Here is a 19,696-nt window from a genome sequence, read left to right as displayed (position 1 = left end):
TAGCACTTAAAAACTAGGTTAAGAAAACAATTAGCATAGACATTATTCGATTTTAAGATTAGTATATAAGGAATATTCGAGGACAACTAAAGGGTCAGTGGTGATGATCGTGTGACTCGATTATCACCACATTCCGCGATTATAATAAAGCGTCTCACAACATTCTTTGGTTGTTCTTATATTGAATACTTTCGAGTAATCAGAGTATACAACAGCATCTATTTATTTAATTGAATATGCAAATATAAAAATAATTTAGTATAGTATAGATATCAGATATCTATGTATTTATTAATGAAAAAGCTAGAGGCCGCAGGAGGGTATACCTACGTATTACGTATACCTGTATGTACATAGTATAGTGAATACCTATGAAATGTTTAAAGTACCTATAAGCTTTAGTTGTATTTTATTTCCTTTTATTATAATATGGTAATTATACCACGGCAACGCATTGACAAACGATCGATGACAATCTTAATTATTTTAAGTCGTAGTCATACATTTTGTAAATTGTTAAAATACAAACATATAGGGGCGTATTGAGTAATTTAATAACAGTAATGAGGGACGTCAATTGGAGTAAAATAATGGAGTAGCTCTGTAACAAGTATCTCGAATAATATATTAAATTCGTATGTGGTCTAATGAAGCCCGGGATCATTAGGTAAATAAAATAATAACGTAGCAATTGCTACCCTTCTCTATCCTGTGATGAAACCCATGACTCTATGATGGTAACTAATCCGGCGATACTCGTTTGCGCACAGTACACAATTTTTTGCAAACAATAGCACGTATTTGTAGTACCTATACCTAAGTTTTACGAAATTTAAATCATTTTTCAAAATCTATGTAAAACCATCGACCGATAACAACTAATATCCAGTTATAAATATAAAAAGTTAAGGTAGGTAATATAATATATTACGTTGGTACCTATCCGCCACATTTTTATGTATACCTAGATACCTATAATGGTCTAATAATATTTTTAATTAGTGATAATTAATTCTGGATTATTGTTTTTGTGAAATGATTTTCGGGAAAATATTTTTCAAATTTTGATTTTTGTGGAATGATATTTCGGACAAGTTGTCATTCAGGAAACGGATTCGGGAAAACGTCCGGGCGTCGTGTTTAATGATTATAATAACATATAATTAGATCGTAGATATTTTATAGTTTAAAATACATTTCTTTGGGTAAGCATGATTTTTTTGTATAATTTATTTTAACAATAAATAAGTTATAACAATTACTGTTAATCTAAATCAGATGACATCATACATCTGTATTTTGGATGTAAAATCAAAGTTTATTAAGTAAGTACTTATCTTTTTACATAGTTTTTAGATACTTATTTAAAGTTAAATTTTCAAATACGAGTACCTGTGACTATCTATTACACCATTATATTAACGATTTGTCCATATTATACACGATTAATGTTAATAATTAATATTATAACATTGAAATATCAGTGGTTTATTATAATGAGCTATATTTGATGATTTTATTATCAGTCATTGTTTACAATAATTAAGTTATAATAGAAGTAGATTCACTAGTTAATAGAGTTATAAGATATTTACATTTATTCGTAGAAATAAGCAGAAACATATAGATTTATTAATTCTGATATTGCAGGTGCGCTAGTAATTTGCACTAGACATATTATTAATATTATAGTCGCTTTTGTAAAAATTAAATAATTACCTATATAAATAAAAATATTTTAATATAATATTACAATTTAAAAATTTTACTTATATTAAAAAAATTAATTAATTTTGCATAAAGATTACTCACTTATTTGTTTAACATGTAATTTAACATATACATTTAAATTTTAAATATAATAGTTTATATAATTATAAAGATTAAAATACTATGGATAATTTATATTTTTTAAGTAGGTACATAATTAATTATTTATTATAAATTATTATTATTATTCAAATTGTACATAATATTTTTAAATAAAACTTAAGTTTAAAGTAAATTGCATTTTGTCGTTCTTAATTATTTAGTTTGATTAAAATATTTTTAATCATTTACGTTGATGTCATTTTCTTCATCAGGACTGGTAGAACGAGATTTTGAGCATGTTAAATCCACAGAACCTACCATCAAAGATAGGTTTCCGTTCATGTCCGACCTAGAGTCTTGGTGATGAGCTGAACGTCTATTTGAAATGTCATTTTCTAAAAATGGATAATATAAAATAAATATTATAATATATGGTATGGTGTTAGGCTTAGGCACATCTTATTTTATCGTCATTTTTTTAAAATGATAAACAGAGAAATTGTTAAATAGGTTACGTATATGAAAAGTATATATCGACAAAGGTTGGTAAAAATCTAGTGGAATATTTCTTAAGATGTATGTAGATTTGAACAATTTAATAGCTAATAGTTATATTACATATAAAATAAAATAATGTTATACAGAGTATATAAGTAAATATCTATCACTATATACATTATAATGATTGTATAACATTGTTGTAAATAGATATTCATATTAAAAACTATTAATCATAGGTTAATTGGGTAGGTACATTATTAAGTATTTAAGTGTTATAAAGTGTGTTATATATATTGCAGTTGAACTACATAATTGAAATTAATTTTAAGTTAAACTAAAAATGCATTAGGAAAAATCAATTTAATTATTATGTTTTAATTGTAAAGTATTATTATATTACTTACTTTAAGATTTTTATTTTGATAACAGAAAATTTACAAATTTTTTTATTGAATTAGAACTACCTAGTAAATTATTTCATCAAAAATCTTACCAGTAGAAGAATACGGGCAGAACAATTTGGTTGTAACTGTATTTGTCGGTGGTCCAACTAATGGTGGTCGTTCTGTTACTTGAAAACTAAAAGTGTGCGTGTTAATACATTTTCAAATTTTATATTCTCTGGTGATTTATAACCATACTTTTGAAGCATTCGGTAACTTCCCGGTACATGGGTGGGTGAAGAGACTACAGTTGATTGGGTTGGAGGCGTTGACGGAGATTCTTTATCGTCCGCCAAACGTGTTGTTCCATCTGGTGCTTGACGACCTGAGAATCAATTAAACTCATTGAAAAAATATGTCTATGATTAAGTTTTTCAAAAATTGAATTACCCAATAAAAGTGATTGTGTGTTCAAACCCATGCAGCGAATTCTCCACGCGTCTTGAATTATTTGAAGGCGTGCGTGTTTGCGCCACTTAGCTCTACGGTTCTGAAACCATACCTATAATCAAAAATAATTAAATTGAATTAATTAATAAAAATAGATTTATCTTGAATCCAGGTGTGATATTTGCTCATGTAGCCTATATAGTCACTTTATATAGTCACCCATATTATAAAATATGTATTATAGAAATCATAGTAAAAATTCAAAAACGTTTTACCTACATTATTATTTATCAAACAAATAAATGTTAATGTACTATGTTAAAAATACTCATGGTATAAAGTCATAGGTTGTAGAAGCTAAAATATGCCACACTAAATAAATAATCATACTATTTCCTTAAAAAATATTTATTATTATTGGTTCATGTAAGAAAATAATAATAAACTTCCTATGTTAAAAAATTTAAAAATATTTTAATGAAAATGCGTTTTTTGAAGATGTTATAATTCTTGTCACATTATATACTTACATGTTTGTCTTCCCTCAGGTTGAAAGGGATTCAAACGTTTACCCTTACCCCGTGCGCATGCTTATGGGTGGTGGGGTAAATAAGTTGGATAGAAGCAACATAGGTTTTTTTTTCAATGCATACAAACTTTTAAGTTAAGCTTATACATTTCTAAAAATGACTCAATATTTTTTAATAAAAATAAAAATTTGCCACTTATACTTTAATTATTTAATGGTACGTAGTTTTTCAAAATTATTTATTTTAAAAATATTTAGTGTTATGTCAAATATTTTGAATAAATTAAATAAATGGACTTTATCATATTTTGAACACCAGGTAATTTATGATTATTTTTGAATTTTTATGTGTATAGTGTACCTACTTATGAAGGTATATAATGTATACGTATCTAAATCAAATAGTTAATAGTTTTAAAAAACAATTAACAACACTTTAAATAATTTTTAATGAAAAATGTGTTGTATATTATGATTACATGAAAAAAAAATATACTCTATGGTCTACATGTATACATTAAACTAAATATGTTATAACAACGTGACGATTTGTAAGGAAAAGAAACAAAATTGTTTGAAATGATTAAATAATTAAACGATTGCTTTGAAATAACGCTGTACGGATCGTATTCGAGTAGATAGTACTTTGATAATATTACAAAAAAAAAAAAAAAATGTTTAATATTGACCTGTACACGAGCTTCGGAAAGATTAATTCGTAGAGCTACTTCTTCTCTCAAAAACACGTCTGGATAATGAGTTTTCTGGAAAAGACTTTCGAGTTCTTGAAGCTGTTGTGGCGTAAACGTCGTACGGTTTCTCCTCTATTTACAATAACAATAATAATTTATTTCTTAATAAATTTCTTAATATGGTTGGTAAATGTACAACAGACTACTCGTAATTATTATTAGAAACGCAAAAAAAAAAAAGTAAATGATATGCGAACTTGCCTGTCTTCGTCTACCAAACATATACTCCGATAAAAGATCGCCGGGTAGCGGCGATAAGTAGGGTCCTCCAGCCATAGCGCACAACGACGGGGATGATTATGATTTCGAAATTTAACTGACAGTACAAACATCCCTCCAGAAATTACAAACCGACAAAACCACCCCATTGGATGCGGTCCTCAGCCAATGGCTGCGTTTGTTACGGTCGCGCCCCGTGTACCCCTCCTCAACGATAATTGCGTTGTAAGCACATATAATAACAGTAAAATACTTATTATTATATACATCTTATAAGTTGGATGACTACGAGTATTTTTCGCATAATTTCGTCTGGATGCACATGAATGCACTGCAATTTTCATAAATCATACGTATTAAATAAGACCTAACATACACAGTTCATAATAAACAAATGATGACGAGACATAATAATACCTAATGTATTATGTATTTAATATTATGCATACTTATGTATTAACTGTATTTTTGAAAGTGTAATACATTATTATGATAGTTTTAGATTAATTTCTAACGAAAAAAATGAATTTTAATGATTTAAAAATTATAATCAATAAAGTGTTTAGTGTTATAAACTATTTATATTCATTTTTTTATGTACAGATTGATAAAATTATTTTTTTACGTGAAAATTCATTTTAGAACAGCAGGTTTACAAACCTGTTGAATTACGGGGGGGGGGGCAAATGTTGGCCAGTGTCCCCTGACAATTTTGAGAGGGTCAAAAGTATAATCCCCCCAGGTTATCCATTAATAGAAATATTTGAATTATCATAAATTAAGAATGAATGTAATATATTGTTTAGCATAATTTAAATTACTCAAATTATTTTATTGAAGTTTACATTTATTTTATGTTTCTATAGTAAATGTTATTGCAAATTTGCAATTATCGCATTAGTTAAATTAGCATAAAAAATAACATATTAATAATATTATCATTGCATGAAATATGAACACGATTTAATAATATTATCTTGAAATCGTGATTATGACTACAAGAACGGGAGGTGATGTTAAGATCAATAAGAAATTACAATAATCACAATTGATAATATTATTATTATTTTGTCTTTTTTATACTTGAATATCTAATTCCATTTCCATATTACATTGTGCTAAGGTTTTACCCCCTTTGATTTTTTCCGAATTACGCCACTGACTGCAGGTGAGAAGATTCATAAATCGGATATTACCAAAACTAAAAATAAATGTTTATAGACTGATCTCAAAACGTTAAGATTGTCAATTTTGCAGTTTCTATCTTAAACTAGGAATGTATTTAAAAATGAGTGTAGAAAGTGTATAACTTTAAATATAGTCAAATCAAAATGTCTATATTAATTAAGTCACAAGCTCACGCATTGAACATTTTTACCTCGTTTCCTGAAAGTAGCGTTTAAAGAATCAATGTTCAAAAAAATTTGGAACATTTTTCGACAGTTTTAATCCGATACGATAGAATTTGTTTCAGTTAAATACAAACTTTAATTATTTGTTGTTATTCAATATATATCATTTCACAAAAAAAAAAAAAAACCATTTGCTTAGAATCGTTCAAAGATGATTGAAATGTTATACTCTACATGGGGAATTAAAATTATGTATAGCATTCTATAGGCTTAATTTATGCTTAAATAGTATATTGAAGTATAGGGTAAGTTTAGTGTGTATGTGTATAAAGGTAATATTAAAAATATAGTTTGGATAATTACGAAATACACAAAGTAACAAAAACATACAGCGGCTATCAAGCTAAAGGCTAAAGGCTATTTCCCCAAGGCAATCTTATTTTAAATTGCTTAAAAAATAAAATGATAAATTAAATAGTGGGCTAATCTAATTAAAATAAAACTTATTGGAATTAAACCTTTATAAAAGCTACATTACTTTGCGCTGTGCAGCTACCTATATATTATATTAGCTACAACTACTGTTGTTTTATGCATCTACATGCTGTAATATAATTTGAATAGATATGTATATAATACATATTATTGTGTATACATCACGCTCAACTGTTCAAGTGACCAATTGATTTATTTTTGTATACCCAACGCTATTATTATGTTGAGGGTTTTCAGCGCTGCACAGTGCGCATATACGCATTATCCGCCTCTAGTAAAAAGAGATGAGTAAATGAAATAAAGGCGTGTCTTTTGAAAATGTCCACAATGGTCGAAGGGTTGTGGGGTTCTGGTTCTGTTGTCCGAATTTAATAAAATTCAAATAAGGGTGACGCGAAGGAGGGACAGAAACAAAATGTTCAACAAGTAATAATTACATGTTCCATGATTTTAATCAATCCGTTTTCATAATTTGCTCCGTTCTTTAATTCGTATTGCAGTTTTAAATCTGTTGAGGGTGAAGTGGATATCACGTGGAGTTCTTTATTGTAAGTAATATTCATAACAAAACAACTCGATTGACAAAAGGCAATGGACATCTGTTGTGCTATTACGATAGTCATCGACTGACAAAATGTTTTTTGCTATGCTATACAACTATTGTGAACGATTATATACGCATACGTACTTCAATAAAATAAACATACTTCTATTAACTATATCATTGAGCTGTTGAAATCGTTAAGTTACGTTTAAACACTATTAAATATACATTAAATGGGTATTTGTTTTAATATAATAATTAATAATATTATTATAGTTCTACACTTTGACATGTTATTATTTAAAGTTATGGCATGTGTCATGTGGGTACTCGTATGATTTTGTTTGAATAATTTATAATACATTTCCAACTATTAAAAAAATATGCTGCCGTGGAATATTTTAATGGATCTCCAATACCATAATAAAACTGGCTAATTTATCATAAAAGATCTAGAAATCTATATTCTATAGATAGATAAAAAAATCTGTTAAATTCATTCATTACTATATAATATGATTTATGATTTTTTATAATGTTAATTTTTAATTATGCATAACTGATACGAAAATTCAAATTAAATGAAAAGAAAAGTAAACCCCATTAATTCAAATTAATTTGTTTAATGTACGCCGTCGAAAGGTTTTTAACGAATTATATTCTTTGTTAAGTTTATGATTAATTTTTCAATAACATTTCATTTATACCTGAATAATGTCTACAATTTCTATATAAATACAGGAGTTAAATAAATTATTTGTAAACAAATGAGTATGATTTTCCGAATAGGTGCAGGCATAAAAGAAAATTATCATCAAAAAGGATTTGAGTTAACATGATTAGATATTTTTCAATAGATATTACAAGGGCCCTTAAAAATGTGATTATAATACGTCTACCACTAAATCCCCTTCTATAAAGAGTTCTTTTATGTGTACCTATGTTAATAATATTATTTATAACTAATGTATAAAAAATATTAAACGCAAAAAAATGATTAAAATTGTGTAATCTGCACATTTACTTACTATTTAGTTATGAGTTCTTTATTCTGTGAAATAACATTTTTATTTTTTCTCATAATTATTTATAACTACCCTATTGGAAAAAAAAACAAAAGTAAAATTCTAAATTACCTACCTTTTTTATAATTAATTCGTGATTAATTTTATGAAAACTTATTAGAATATTATACATAGGTAGTATTATTTTTTCACTTAATAATTAATTAGACGTATCATTGTATGATTAATGATATTTAAAAAAGTCACTCTGCTGTACAGTAGGTTACAAGTGGGTTACTGTAATGGATGGAATTAAATTTGAATCCAATGATATTATATCATTGTATACGAAAAACGATTCTGAGCTGAAACGGTTTATCTGTCTAGGATATATTATTAAAAATTTTCAAATCTTAGATTTAAAAAAAAAATCCTTATGAATTTTCTAGCTTTAAAATAATTTGTGAATTTTCGTGATTTTTACGTATGTTGTCAAAATTAAAATTTGAATGCTTGTAAAAAAAAATTGTGACTATGTATTTCTTTTATTTTTCAACTGCTATTGTAGAAATATTTTAGGAGCCTTGTATTAAATTTTCAAGATTTTCTGCCCAAAAAATAAATTTTTACCAATATTCATTTTTTTACAACTAATAATGATCGAAAATTGCATATGCCTATGAATAGTTCAACTTAATTCGAACATTTTTGAAAATTGCATGGTGGATAGAATATATTTATATAAACATTTGGTGAAAATTTCATATATCTAAGGTCATTTGTTTTAAAGTTACATCAAAAACCAAAATCGATTTTGTCGAAAACGTTTTTCCTTAGTTTTTAGTTTGTTTATTCCGATTATTTAGAAAAATATTAAAATTTTGTACTTTTGACCCCCCCCCCCCAAAGTACCAAGTACCAATTAGATTCACTTTCTGATCGAACTGAAGTCAAAAATCGAAGCACTTTTACTGTCCCAAAACGTGATGAAACACAAAAAAATAATTAAATATAAACAAATAAAAATAAAAACACACATCATGGTAAAATCAATACATTCATCGCTCCGCTCAGAATCTAATATTATTCATCTGCAAAAGTTTATAAATATTTTGATTTGATTTTACTGACCATAAATCATTCTAAACATTTATGGTTATCTAAAAATTATTGTATAGATTTTATTAAGAATGTTGAAATCTTAAATAAATATGTAATAATAATAATAATAGTAATAATGATTCGTTAAATTTTATTAAAGTATATTTACGCTTTAGATTTTTTAACTTAACAGTTTGTAATTTTTGTTGTCGTCGTCGTTACTCTGGAAGTCTGAAATCAATGTATTATTATGTATTGTACTTCATATTTTATTATTGCTCACTAACCACCATTACTTTCTAAATTCTTTTCATGTTTTGAATTGTTCTCAAACTAACAATATAAATCAATCATCCTTTCAGTCGTTTTGAAGATTAAAAAATATCGTTTTAATCAATACGATGCACTTACATTTATCACATACCCATAAAGTATAAATAATTTTGTTATCACCCTTTTTATAACTTCTTTTTTAAATCGATTGAGCTATACGCTGCGCTCGACTTTACCGCGTGCCCACCAGGTCCTATACTATAATATATTTTTAGTTTGTTTAACCTTTTATCATATTCTATCTATATAATAATAATTCTATATTCAGACCCTAAAATTATGTGTAGGTACAACGGAACACTTTGTGACTTTGTGTAGTACGAAATTTAAAAGTGTGGTATTCACACTGAACCTTTATAATAATATCATATAATATTTTAATTTAACAATATTAATATAGGATATCACAATGTTCTTCGACCACAAAGAATAAAAAAAAAACTATAATTTACATAGGTACTTAATATAGCTAATTTAAATTTATTTTTAATTATTTATTGATATTATGTGTTATTATGTATTATTTTCATGCATTTTATATACCAAATAAAAAATTATTAATATTTTAATATATATATTAAAATATTATTTTAATAAAAAATTTCTATTTCACACATTTTTTTTTAAAGAACCTTCAAATTTCAAAATTTGTTAAATAGCGGTTCTACTTTATTTAAATAAAAATCATTTATTGTAAATATATATTATTAATTGATAGGTAAAATTTAGATTTGGCTGATTTTGGACTATGTGTGTTGTACGTAAATTTGGATATTTTAGAGATAATATAATATACAGTGAATATTCAAGCAAATATATACTAAAAATTAAGATAGGTGTTTATGTTTTGTCAATGACTGTATATTTTTAATCACACATAAAGCATATAGACGATATTATACTGAAAATAAAAAAAAACATGACTGAAAAAAAATAACGTACCTAGCTATAGGTGTAAAGAAAATTCTAGGCCAATCGATGCTTTGACATAAATGTATATAATGCATTCAAATACACTCGTTCGAGTGTAATTTTCAGGAGTGTACTGACGAGAACCACAATGTGACATTTTAACCCCATTCGTATAGTAGGTAGGTATATAAATATGTAATCTGTAAAAATATAAATATGTAATCTGTAAAAATATAAATATGTAACATACTATTATGTCTCATATATTATATTGTGACGACGGCGACATTATTATAAACATATAATAACAATAATATCGCTGCAGTGTCAATGCGTATTATTGAAGTGTTGTAGGTATATTCGGATTTACATTACGTACACATATCATAATACAGCTGGTAACATTTATATGTATACCTATAGGTACATTTCGTCGTCAATACTCGGCGCAGACGGGAGGAGAATATTGTTATCATATTTATAGGACACGATGATAAAACGACCGTATTCGGTTACACGATGAAACTACTTAGGGTAGAAATACTCTATGGATAACTGAAAAAAAAAAACCGCGACGAAAATTAGCGAAATTCCCAGCGGAGGACGTGACGCGCTTTTATCATGAAATTTTTTTTTCTATCCATTTTTCTTTTCTTCTCTTTAGTTATTGTTCGCGCGTCGCATTCGCAGCGCAGTCTGATGAAACAGTGTTTTACGCGCGCGGGGACTAGACAAACATGCCTTTTGTCTACGCGAGAGGCTCTTCCCATTAGGCTAATAGACTGGCGTTCCGGTGTTTGCGGTAAGAAATCCGTTTCATATTTTTTTTTTCTGATTAAACGCGCTCCTACGCCAAAGGGGTGGTGCCGCGGCCAAAGGGGTGGTATGGCTGTGACGGGCGATGGCGTCGGCGGTGGTGGCGCGATGGTGTGCGTATCGGAGACGGATGGAAATCGTCCGGGGAATTCATCAAGTCTCCGATGCACATTACGTGGTGGTGGGTGTGGGGGTGGAGGTAGGTGTGGAGAGGTGGTGACGGCCGGCGGAGTGCGCGAGAAACGTGAAATTATAATCATAATAATCATAATCGTAATAATCGTAATGATAATAAACGAACGAACAACAACGAACAGAGCCGCACAGAGAAAACAACAATGGGAGTTATTGCAGACAAAGACTTTTGACTGACTGACTGCGATGAAGTGAATGAGAATATTCGGTTCATGATGTTTTCATAATCTTCTGGCCAAGCCCTTTAACAATGGGCCGCGCGCGCCACCGCCACCGCAGCCGTTTTTAATCATAAAACCCTAAAAACCGATCCCGCCCAACCATTGTGCGTATAATATAACAACGTATACACCACCACCACACCTCTTCTACCTACACCACCGACACCGCCTCCACCGCCGACGCGTATTTACATGTTATTATATTGTGCACCACGAACGGAACACAATAATAGTAATAATAATAATAATAATAATATGCAAACAGATGTTTACGGATAGTTTTAAAATAATAATTATCGTTTGTCCGTAAAAAAAAGAAAAAGAAAAGAAGAACTAAAAAATCGAGTATTTTTATCATTATATATTTTTTATTATACGCTTTACCTTACTTTTACAATATCCATATTGTTATACTCCGCGAAAAATTGTTTACCGATTCTATGATTATGGAAACCCGCGCGTGCCTGGACCACAATTTATATCAGCGATATCAAAAATAAAGACAGCACGTAATTGTGCATACATGGCTAGAGATCTAGGTTGGGAGGCTTTACCTAGTTTCTGGGAGATTTGTATTCATTTTTTAACTATTCTTTATTTTGATTTACCTACGTCAATGACAAATTACAATATTATCTGTCCCTCAATACTGTCTAGTTATAATCCGTAATCGCTATATTTACATACAACTGTTGGAATTATTCACTGATTATAACTATACCTAACGAATAATAATTAATTATTTTTGGTTAGATGGATTCTTGTGAGAAATAAATTATTTTTTATGTAGAATAATAATAGTTTTTTTTTTATTTATTTTAAAGTGGTTACTGACATACAGGGCCATCAAACTTATTAATAATATAATAGAAAATATATAACATATAATATATAATTGGTAAGCTTAATTTAATTTCAATATTTACAACAAATTACAATCATTTCCATCGATAAATAAATAAATAATGATATAAAATAGAATAATTAATTAAACTAGGTGTAGTATTTTCCTTTTTTTTAAGTTTTTTTTTTATTTATTGATATTATTGTTGTTGAGAAAGGACATCATGAGGACGTCCACGGGTGTAACACGTTTCCACCAAAAGTGCATCTTTCCCTTTTCCATCAAGTGAGATCTACCTTATTTAACCACGATTAATTTACCAGAATAATTATTGTATACGCTACGCTTATATTAAAACTTTTAATACAGTAATAAGTTTATTTAAAAAACTAATGCTGAATTAAAATAAAAATGACATATTAGTGTATTTAGCTATACTGTACCTACTCATGTAGGTATACGGGGTGATTCTTTTAAGTGGGTACACTAATTATCTCGAAAAGTATTTACTTTTTTCAAAATATTTTTTTACATGGTTTCAAGTTGTTAAAAAACCAACGTTTTTATTAAAAAATTATATTTTTAAATATTTTTTATCCTTATCATTTTTTAAGTTTTTGAATGACAACATAGAGTTTTAATTTCATATTCCAAAGCAGAATATTTTTCTAAGTATTTTGATTCATACTAATCGAATTTAGGACGAGTAGTTTATGAGTTATATGTATTTAAAGTTTAGACAAGCGGAGTAGTGGACAAACATTTTGCGGGGTAACCCCGTACCACTCCACTCTGCCAATCTAAACTTTAAATACTTATAACTCAAAAACTACTCGTCCTAGATTCGATTATTATGAATCAAAATACTTAGAAAAATATTCTGCTTTGGAATATGGAATTAAAACTCTATGTTGTCATTCAAAAAAGTAAAAAACTTAAAAAAATGATAAGGATAAAAATATTTAAAAATATAATTTTTTAATAAAAACGTTGGTTTTTTAACAACTTGAAATCATGTAAAAAAATATTTTGAAAATAGTAAATACTTTTCGAGATAATTAGTTTACCCACTTAAAAGAATCACCCTGTATAATTGGTTGAATTTTTTTTTCAATCGTAGAACAGTCCTATACTTTTCATGAGTTTTTCAGATTGATGTAAAATGTAAATATATATATATATAAAATTATAAATATATACACAATATAATCAATGTATATTGTACGTTTATCGTATTTAATCGTATGTTAAATTGTTATTGTACTTATCATTTATGTCGATTAACCATGATAATATCTAACGGGAGTCGGGACAATATTTTATGAACAAGTGAAAAGGTTGCACACTTTAAAATTTAAATAGTGCATTAAAAACTGCGAGTGTATTAAAGTAAAACGTAATTTTTTAAATTTATAATTCTGTGATGGCTAAACTGATTAAAAAGTGATTTTGGTAAAAACTTGGTAAATTATTTTATTTGGTGGAAAAGGGAAAGATACACTTTTGATGGAAACGGGCATCGCCCACGTCCACGCTTGAGACACCGGAGGGTAGGCTTATCGCTGAGATTGAAGTGTTTTGCGCTTTTGGCGTTTATTAGTTGGCCAAAATAGTTTAACGTGAGATTTAAATTGTTGGGAGCAGAATAATAATGGTAGGGCCTATAAAAAAAATATTAGTGACGTAATTTAATATCAATAATTGAATACTTATCAATACATCATACATGAATAATAAAATTATTTACATCCAACATGTAAAATAAATATTTGATACACACGTACTTAGAATATAATAGGTAATTGTTAATAATTAACACGTGTCTTGATAAAGAAATATTTTGAAAAGCATAGGCGCAATTTTAATTTAAAAAAACTAAGGGTGCTTATGGTATGCATTTTATCATTTTAGTTTGTTTTTTAGATAGAATAAGTTTTTGATACATAAACACAATCATTATTTGAGGGTGCTAATTTAAAACAGGGTGTGCTAATACTATAATATTTTTTGTTTGAAAGCCAAGTGGCTACGAGAGTGAAAACGCAATAGTAATATCGTTTAATTTGCGAGTTAGTGCACCTAACCAACTTACACCACCTTTCACTATAATAATCTAATTATTTCGTTCTTTATTAGCTTGAGTCTTGTTATTGCATAATGTTATTAATAAAAGACAGAAGTTGATTTCAAAATCATTGTATTCCTGTTATAATAACCAGCTACGGTCCCATACCAACAATATGGATAACCAATATATTATTTAAGTTATTGTTTGAACAGATTCAATTTAGCTAATATGATAAATATTACTTATTGTTCTGATTTATAATTTCACTAATTCCAGGATTGTTATTTTCAGATGTTCACTATTTTAGTTCATCAATGTTCTTAAATGTGTATTATCTATTAATTAATTGTTACTAATGTTTTGATTATATCTTATAATTTATTAAGTAGATACTATTAATCAAAATATTTAGTTACGTTACCTGGTACTAAAACACAATGGGTAGTTTATATTCTTATATAATACGTATGTCGTACACCTACTTGTAAATTGTAATGCATATAAATGCGCTTTATGTTTAGAATAATATAAGAAGACTTGTAAACGTTGATTTATTTACATAATTAATAACGAGCTAATCTTATTAAGAGACAAGAATTATGAGCATTATTGCTTAGTGTATATAACAGAATACATTATGTTTAAATAATGCATATTAGGTAATCTGCAATCTTGTCAAAAATAAATAATTATATCCTTATATTATATTCGTACCTATACTTAAAGACGAAATAATACTTACTGTGAGTTACTACTCATAAAACACCCAAATGATAAATGTCATGACGGCATAATAAATCAATGACAAAATAAAACATTATGTCTATTGTCTATACATCAATGTTAATATTTAAATGTGTTTCATTTTCCGAAAAAACTTCAAATACACATCTATAATTGGTAATATGATAGTTTAGAAACCAGTCGCTTAATTTATTAGATATCTATATTTTCACAACCACACCTCGAAAAAATGTTGCTAGATTAATTTATACCGAATACTATAGCAAAGCTAATTACTGTTTTTGCGTACATTTCTATACAAATTAATGGGATTTGTATTTTTAATATTTATAATAAACGTTATTCAAATCTGTATATTATTTCAATTGAATAAATAGGCATAAGAACTAGGCCTTCGTACCTATACTCTCAGACATAGCGCCATACGAAAAAAAATTGAATGTCAATCCTTAAGTTATAACAGTAATCGACGACGTATTACACGATTTCTATTGTAAAAATATGAAGCAATGTATTATTATTATAGTAGATTACTAACTAGGTGTATGAGTAATATGAGGTTAGTAATATTATAAGCTACACGATTTTGAGGATTTGATTTATCACGATGAAATTATTTTTACGATTTCATATAATATATTATTATAACTTAACATCTTATTCATTTATTATTATAAGTCTTATTCATACCCATTTTTCAAGCATAAGTTATGGAAAGCATTATTTTAATATGGATAATACACAATATATTATAATACAAACTACTTTAACTTATAAGTATCCGCGTTTTATGCTTATTTGTTAATATTGTGTCAAGAAAATTTTTAAATTGTTAATAAATAATTACATTATAAATAAAAGAAAAAGAATATATAACATGTATATAGCATACCACCTACCGCCTAGCGTTTGAGTATAAGTATAGAATATTATATATTTCAACACATTATTTTTAATTTTCATATTTGAACATAATATTACACTAAGATAAAAATGCATTTTACTTTAGTTATAAAAAGTATAAGTATACGCACTTAGGTAATGTTTTTTTTTAATAATTTTTGAGTGAATTTATTATAAAATTCAAACTTCCGTTTTGCCCATCCACTAATGTAACTTTTATAAGTAATGAATTAAATACTGTTTGTGTTTCTATTGTTCCATGACTCACGCCATCCGTTTATTTTATCCATCTACAGTGGGAGAAGGTTCATCGTGAAAATACAATCACCTCTTTTTTTCTTTTTTAATTTGGAATCGCCGACATTTTAATCCGAGTAAGTTTTTAAAATCCGTTGGTTTATTTGTGAAAGGAGTGCAATAATTTTCATTAAAACATTTCGTTCTCTCACACATCCCTCTCTCTATCCAAGAACCATTTTTTTCTTTCTATTCACTAGAAGTAAAATGTTTAATGCAAATTGAAATATCGTTTGTTTCGCCAGTGTCACTTCCATCCCATCCCACCCGATCTAAACTATTTCTGCGCTATTATCACGTGTATTGTGCGAACTGTTATTGTCATCGTTTATTTATCCTCCCACGGAAAGCAAAAAAAGTCTCTCGAATCTGCTGTTATTTTAATTAATATTTTTGTTTTAAGAAAGCGCGTGTAAAAAAATATCTAATTTCACCTAAGTAACATAAAAGACTACGGTATCTATTCATAATACACTATTTTAAGCGCTAATTATTGTGAAATAAGCAATGGTGAAATTAAGTGAAATACTGGTTGTAGAAGTTCAAAGACTCGATGGACTACGTACCTATATAAAATATAAGATCTTTTGATGGTGCCTGCAGTAATGGTGGTTACTGGTATAGTAGTTAATTAATACTGTTTCGTATTTAATTAGCTCTGAAAGAATGAACACGCATTATAAGCGTCTAAATTAATACACACAAAGTCACAAAAATCTTATGAAAAGATGAGTAACCAGTCTTAAAACTTTCTTGGTTTTTCATAATTTGTTACTTGTATATAGTTTTTGGTTTTGAACCGATGGAACTGAGCGTTCGTGAATTCGTGATAAATAAATAAAAAACAACAAGAAACTAATTATGTGTTAGTCTCTACATGGTTCAAAATGGTTCAATGGTTGCATACTTGTATACCTACATCTACCTATAACATCTATAAATGTTTTAAAAACATTAGGCATATATTCATATAGATGCTATACACATACATTTTATTGTGGCTACAAAATTGAATAAGTGTATTTATAATGGTGGCCTACAAGGGTTAGTAAAAAGAACAAAAGTTCTTTTGAAACATTCAAATTTTTTCTCTAATGAAAAGGATTAATTTAAAAGAGCAAATATATATAGGTTGGCATAATTTCACGAGGTAGAAACTAAATCCAATAGTTTGACTTTTGTTTATTCCAAAAAGTCATCAAATATTTTTAAATGCTTATATATTTTATTTTCGATATGTTTAAATTACTGTAACAAACCATAAATAACTTACGAAGATGTAAACAATTGTATACAATTATTATTAAACATGATTAGATATTTAGATATTAATATTAATATTTTCATACATTTTTACATAAAAATAATTAATAACTTTTCACGATTTTTAAAAATAGTACCTAAGTGCAAACGTTTATAAATTTTAGTTCATAATCATATTTTATACTGAAATATAATGTTTCGGAAACGTATACCAAAACTAGAAGATGCTAAAATTAATATTTGATGAAAATGTCAAGTGTCTAACATTCAAATACTAAAAATAATATTTAATTAATTTTTTTTTAATCCATTCAAAATGTATTACTTTTTCTTATAAATAGTCACAAATGCAATTCTGCCAGTACTCTTCATATTTATGTATACAAAAAGAAGTCGTTTGTGTTTATGTGGTAATAGTTTTAGAAAGGTATAAAATTAAAATTGGTCGGTCTAACAAAAGATTATATTCATGTCAAATCTTAAAACTTGTCATTAACATTAAACTTATGAATTATTCATCAATGTTTAGGATTTTATAATACAAATAAGAATTCAATATTTGGTAGCAGGTGTTGAATTCCACAAAATAAATAAAATATATCTTTAGTGATTAACACTTAAATAAAAGTTATTTCTCACGAATTTTAAGTGTTCTAATGAAAAATAATTACTAAAAACAGTATTATATTTAGATACTTTCTTTATTGTATTATTTTAAAGATTTTTAAGCGATTGTTCATGAATAATTTATTTTTACGTAAATTGCATACCTATAGGACTTCAATAGTTTCTCTGCAGGTGGGAAAGTGAATCTAGTTGGTGCAATTGGGAGGTCAACATTTAAAATTTATAGTTCTTTTCTAAAGCGAAGGGATAAACAAAAATAAAAATAAGGAAAAACGGGAATTTTTACGCAAAATCAATTTTTGATAAATTGGATTTTAGATATTGGTATAACTCTATAACTAATTATCGTTGATATATTTTCACTGAATGTGAAATTAATTTAAATTAAACTGAATATTTATATTGGCATTTCCTATACTTGATAACATTTAAAAAATATTTCTACTCTTTTAAAGTTATTTATAGATATTTTCAATTTTCTTAAATTTTTTATTCTATAAATGTCAATACAATTTTATTCGTTGTGTCAAAAACCTTGAAAATTGAATACAATGTTCCTTATACGTTTATAATATAATAATAGTTGGAATATATTAAAAATACATAGGCACGTTTTTTAAAAAACCTTTTAAAGTTAAAATTTTTGACAAAATTTATAAAATAAAAGATTTGCAATATATTTAGTTGCTAAAAATGTATAAAACGTACAACTTTTACAGCTTAAGATTGAAAATTTAAAACAAGATTTCACTTGACTAGTCAATTTTGTAAAAAAAATATCTAAAAACAGGGAATGTCCATTGCCATCTTACTGACATATCCTGCGGAAGACATCAAAAGAATTTTTGGTGGACTGTCGGACTAGAATGTCGATACAACGAGGCATTACTTCATCTAATGGGGAATAATAATAATAATTGTATAGATATAAAAAATATAATATCGAATTCAAGTTAAGAAATAAGAATATATTTGATAGACCGTTTGGAACAATTTAACCAAACTGTGATCTGTTTGGGCGAATAGTTATAAATCGTCTGGACGATTGATTATTTCACCAAAAATAACATTTGGGCGAATAAGAATCAACAGTTTTATTTTTATATATAGATAAATTTTTATACATTGTATTGCTATACATAGTTTCAATTGAAAAAAGGTAGACAAGCGAGTACCACTCTGTTATACAGTTTATATAGTGGTCAAGCATGCCGTTGTAATGGATAATGGATATGTTATTTTTTTGTTAAATAATAATAAATCGTTACTTATGAAAAACGATGAGCGGAGATACGTTGCGTCATTCTAGAATACTTTTAAAAATAATAAAT

At 27.2% G+C, this 19,696-nt stretch overlaps 1 protein-coding gene across 1 annotated transcript; it reads right to left on the bottom strand.

Moving 5' to 3' along the window:
• Positions 1-1,333: 1,333 nt before the first annotated feature.
• Positions 1,334-4,773, bottom strand: LOC107173292 (retinal homeobox protein Rx-B-like). The gene is made up of 6 exons (XM_015523776.2): positions 4,629-4,773; positions 4,365-4,499; positions 3,147-3,258; positions 2,955-3,081; positions 2,807-2,892; positions 1,334-2,207 (listed from the first exon to the last, which is right to left on the bottom strand). The coding sequence occupies exons 1-6, from the start codon at positions 4,701-4,703 to the stop codon at positions 2,050-2,052; spliced, it is 693 nt and encodes a 230-aa protein (XP_015379262.1). The 5' UTR covers positions 4,704-4,773; the 3' UTR covers positions 1,334-2,049.
• Positions 4,774-19,696: the final 14,923 nt, after the last annotated feature.

Source organism: Diuraphis noxia, unplaced genomic scaffold, assembly GCF_037042655.1.
Source record: "Diuraphis noxia isolate RWA-SAM2 unplaced genomic scaffold, SU_Dnox_SAM2 contig0002, whole genome shotgun sequence".
NCBI classification, from domain to species: domain Eukaryota; kingdom Metazoa; phylum Arthropoda; class Insecta; order Hemiptera; family Aphididae; genus Diuraphis; species Diuraphis noxia.
This window is presented reverse-complemented; position numbering and strand designations above follow the sequence as displayed.

Excerpts from the sequence above, each read along its gene's own strand:
- LOC107173292 (XM_015523776.2), bottom strand. The coding sequence starts at position 4,703 with ATGGCTGGAGGACCCTACTTATCGCCGCTACCCGGCGATCTTTTATCG. Across the intron at positions 3,082-3,146 it reads CACACAATCACTTTTATTGG|GTCGTCAAGCACCAGATGGA; the intron begins GTAATTCAATTT and ends ATTGATTCTCAG. Across the intron at positions 2,893-2,954 it reads AGTTACCGAATGCTTCAAAA|TTTTCAAGTAACAGAACGAC; the intron begins GTATGGTTATAA and ends GCACACTTTTAG.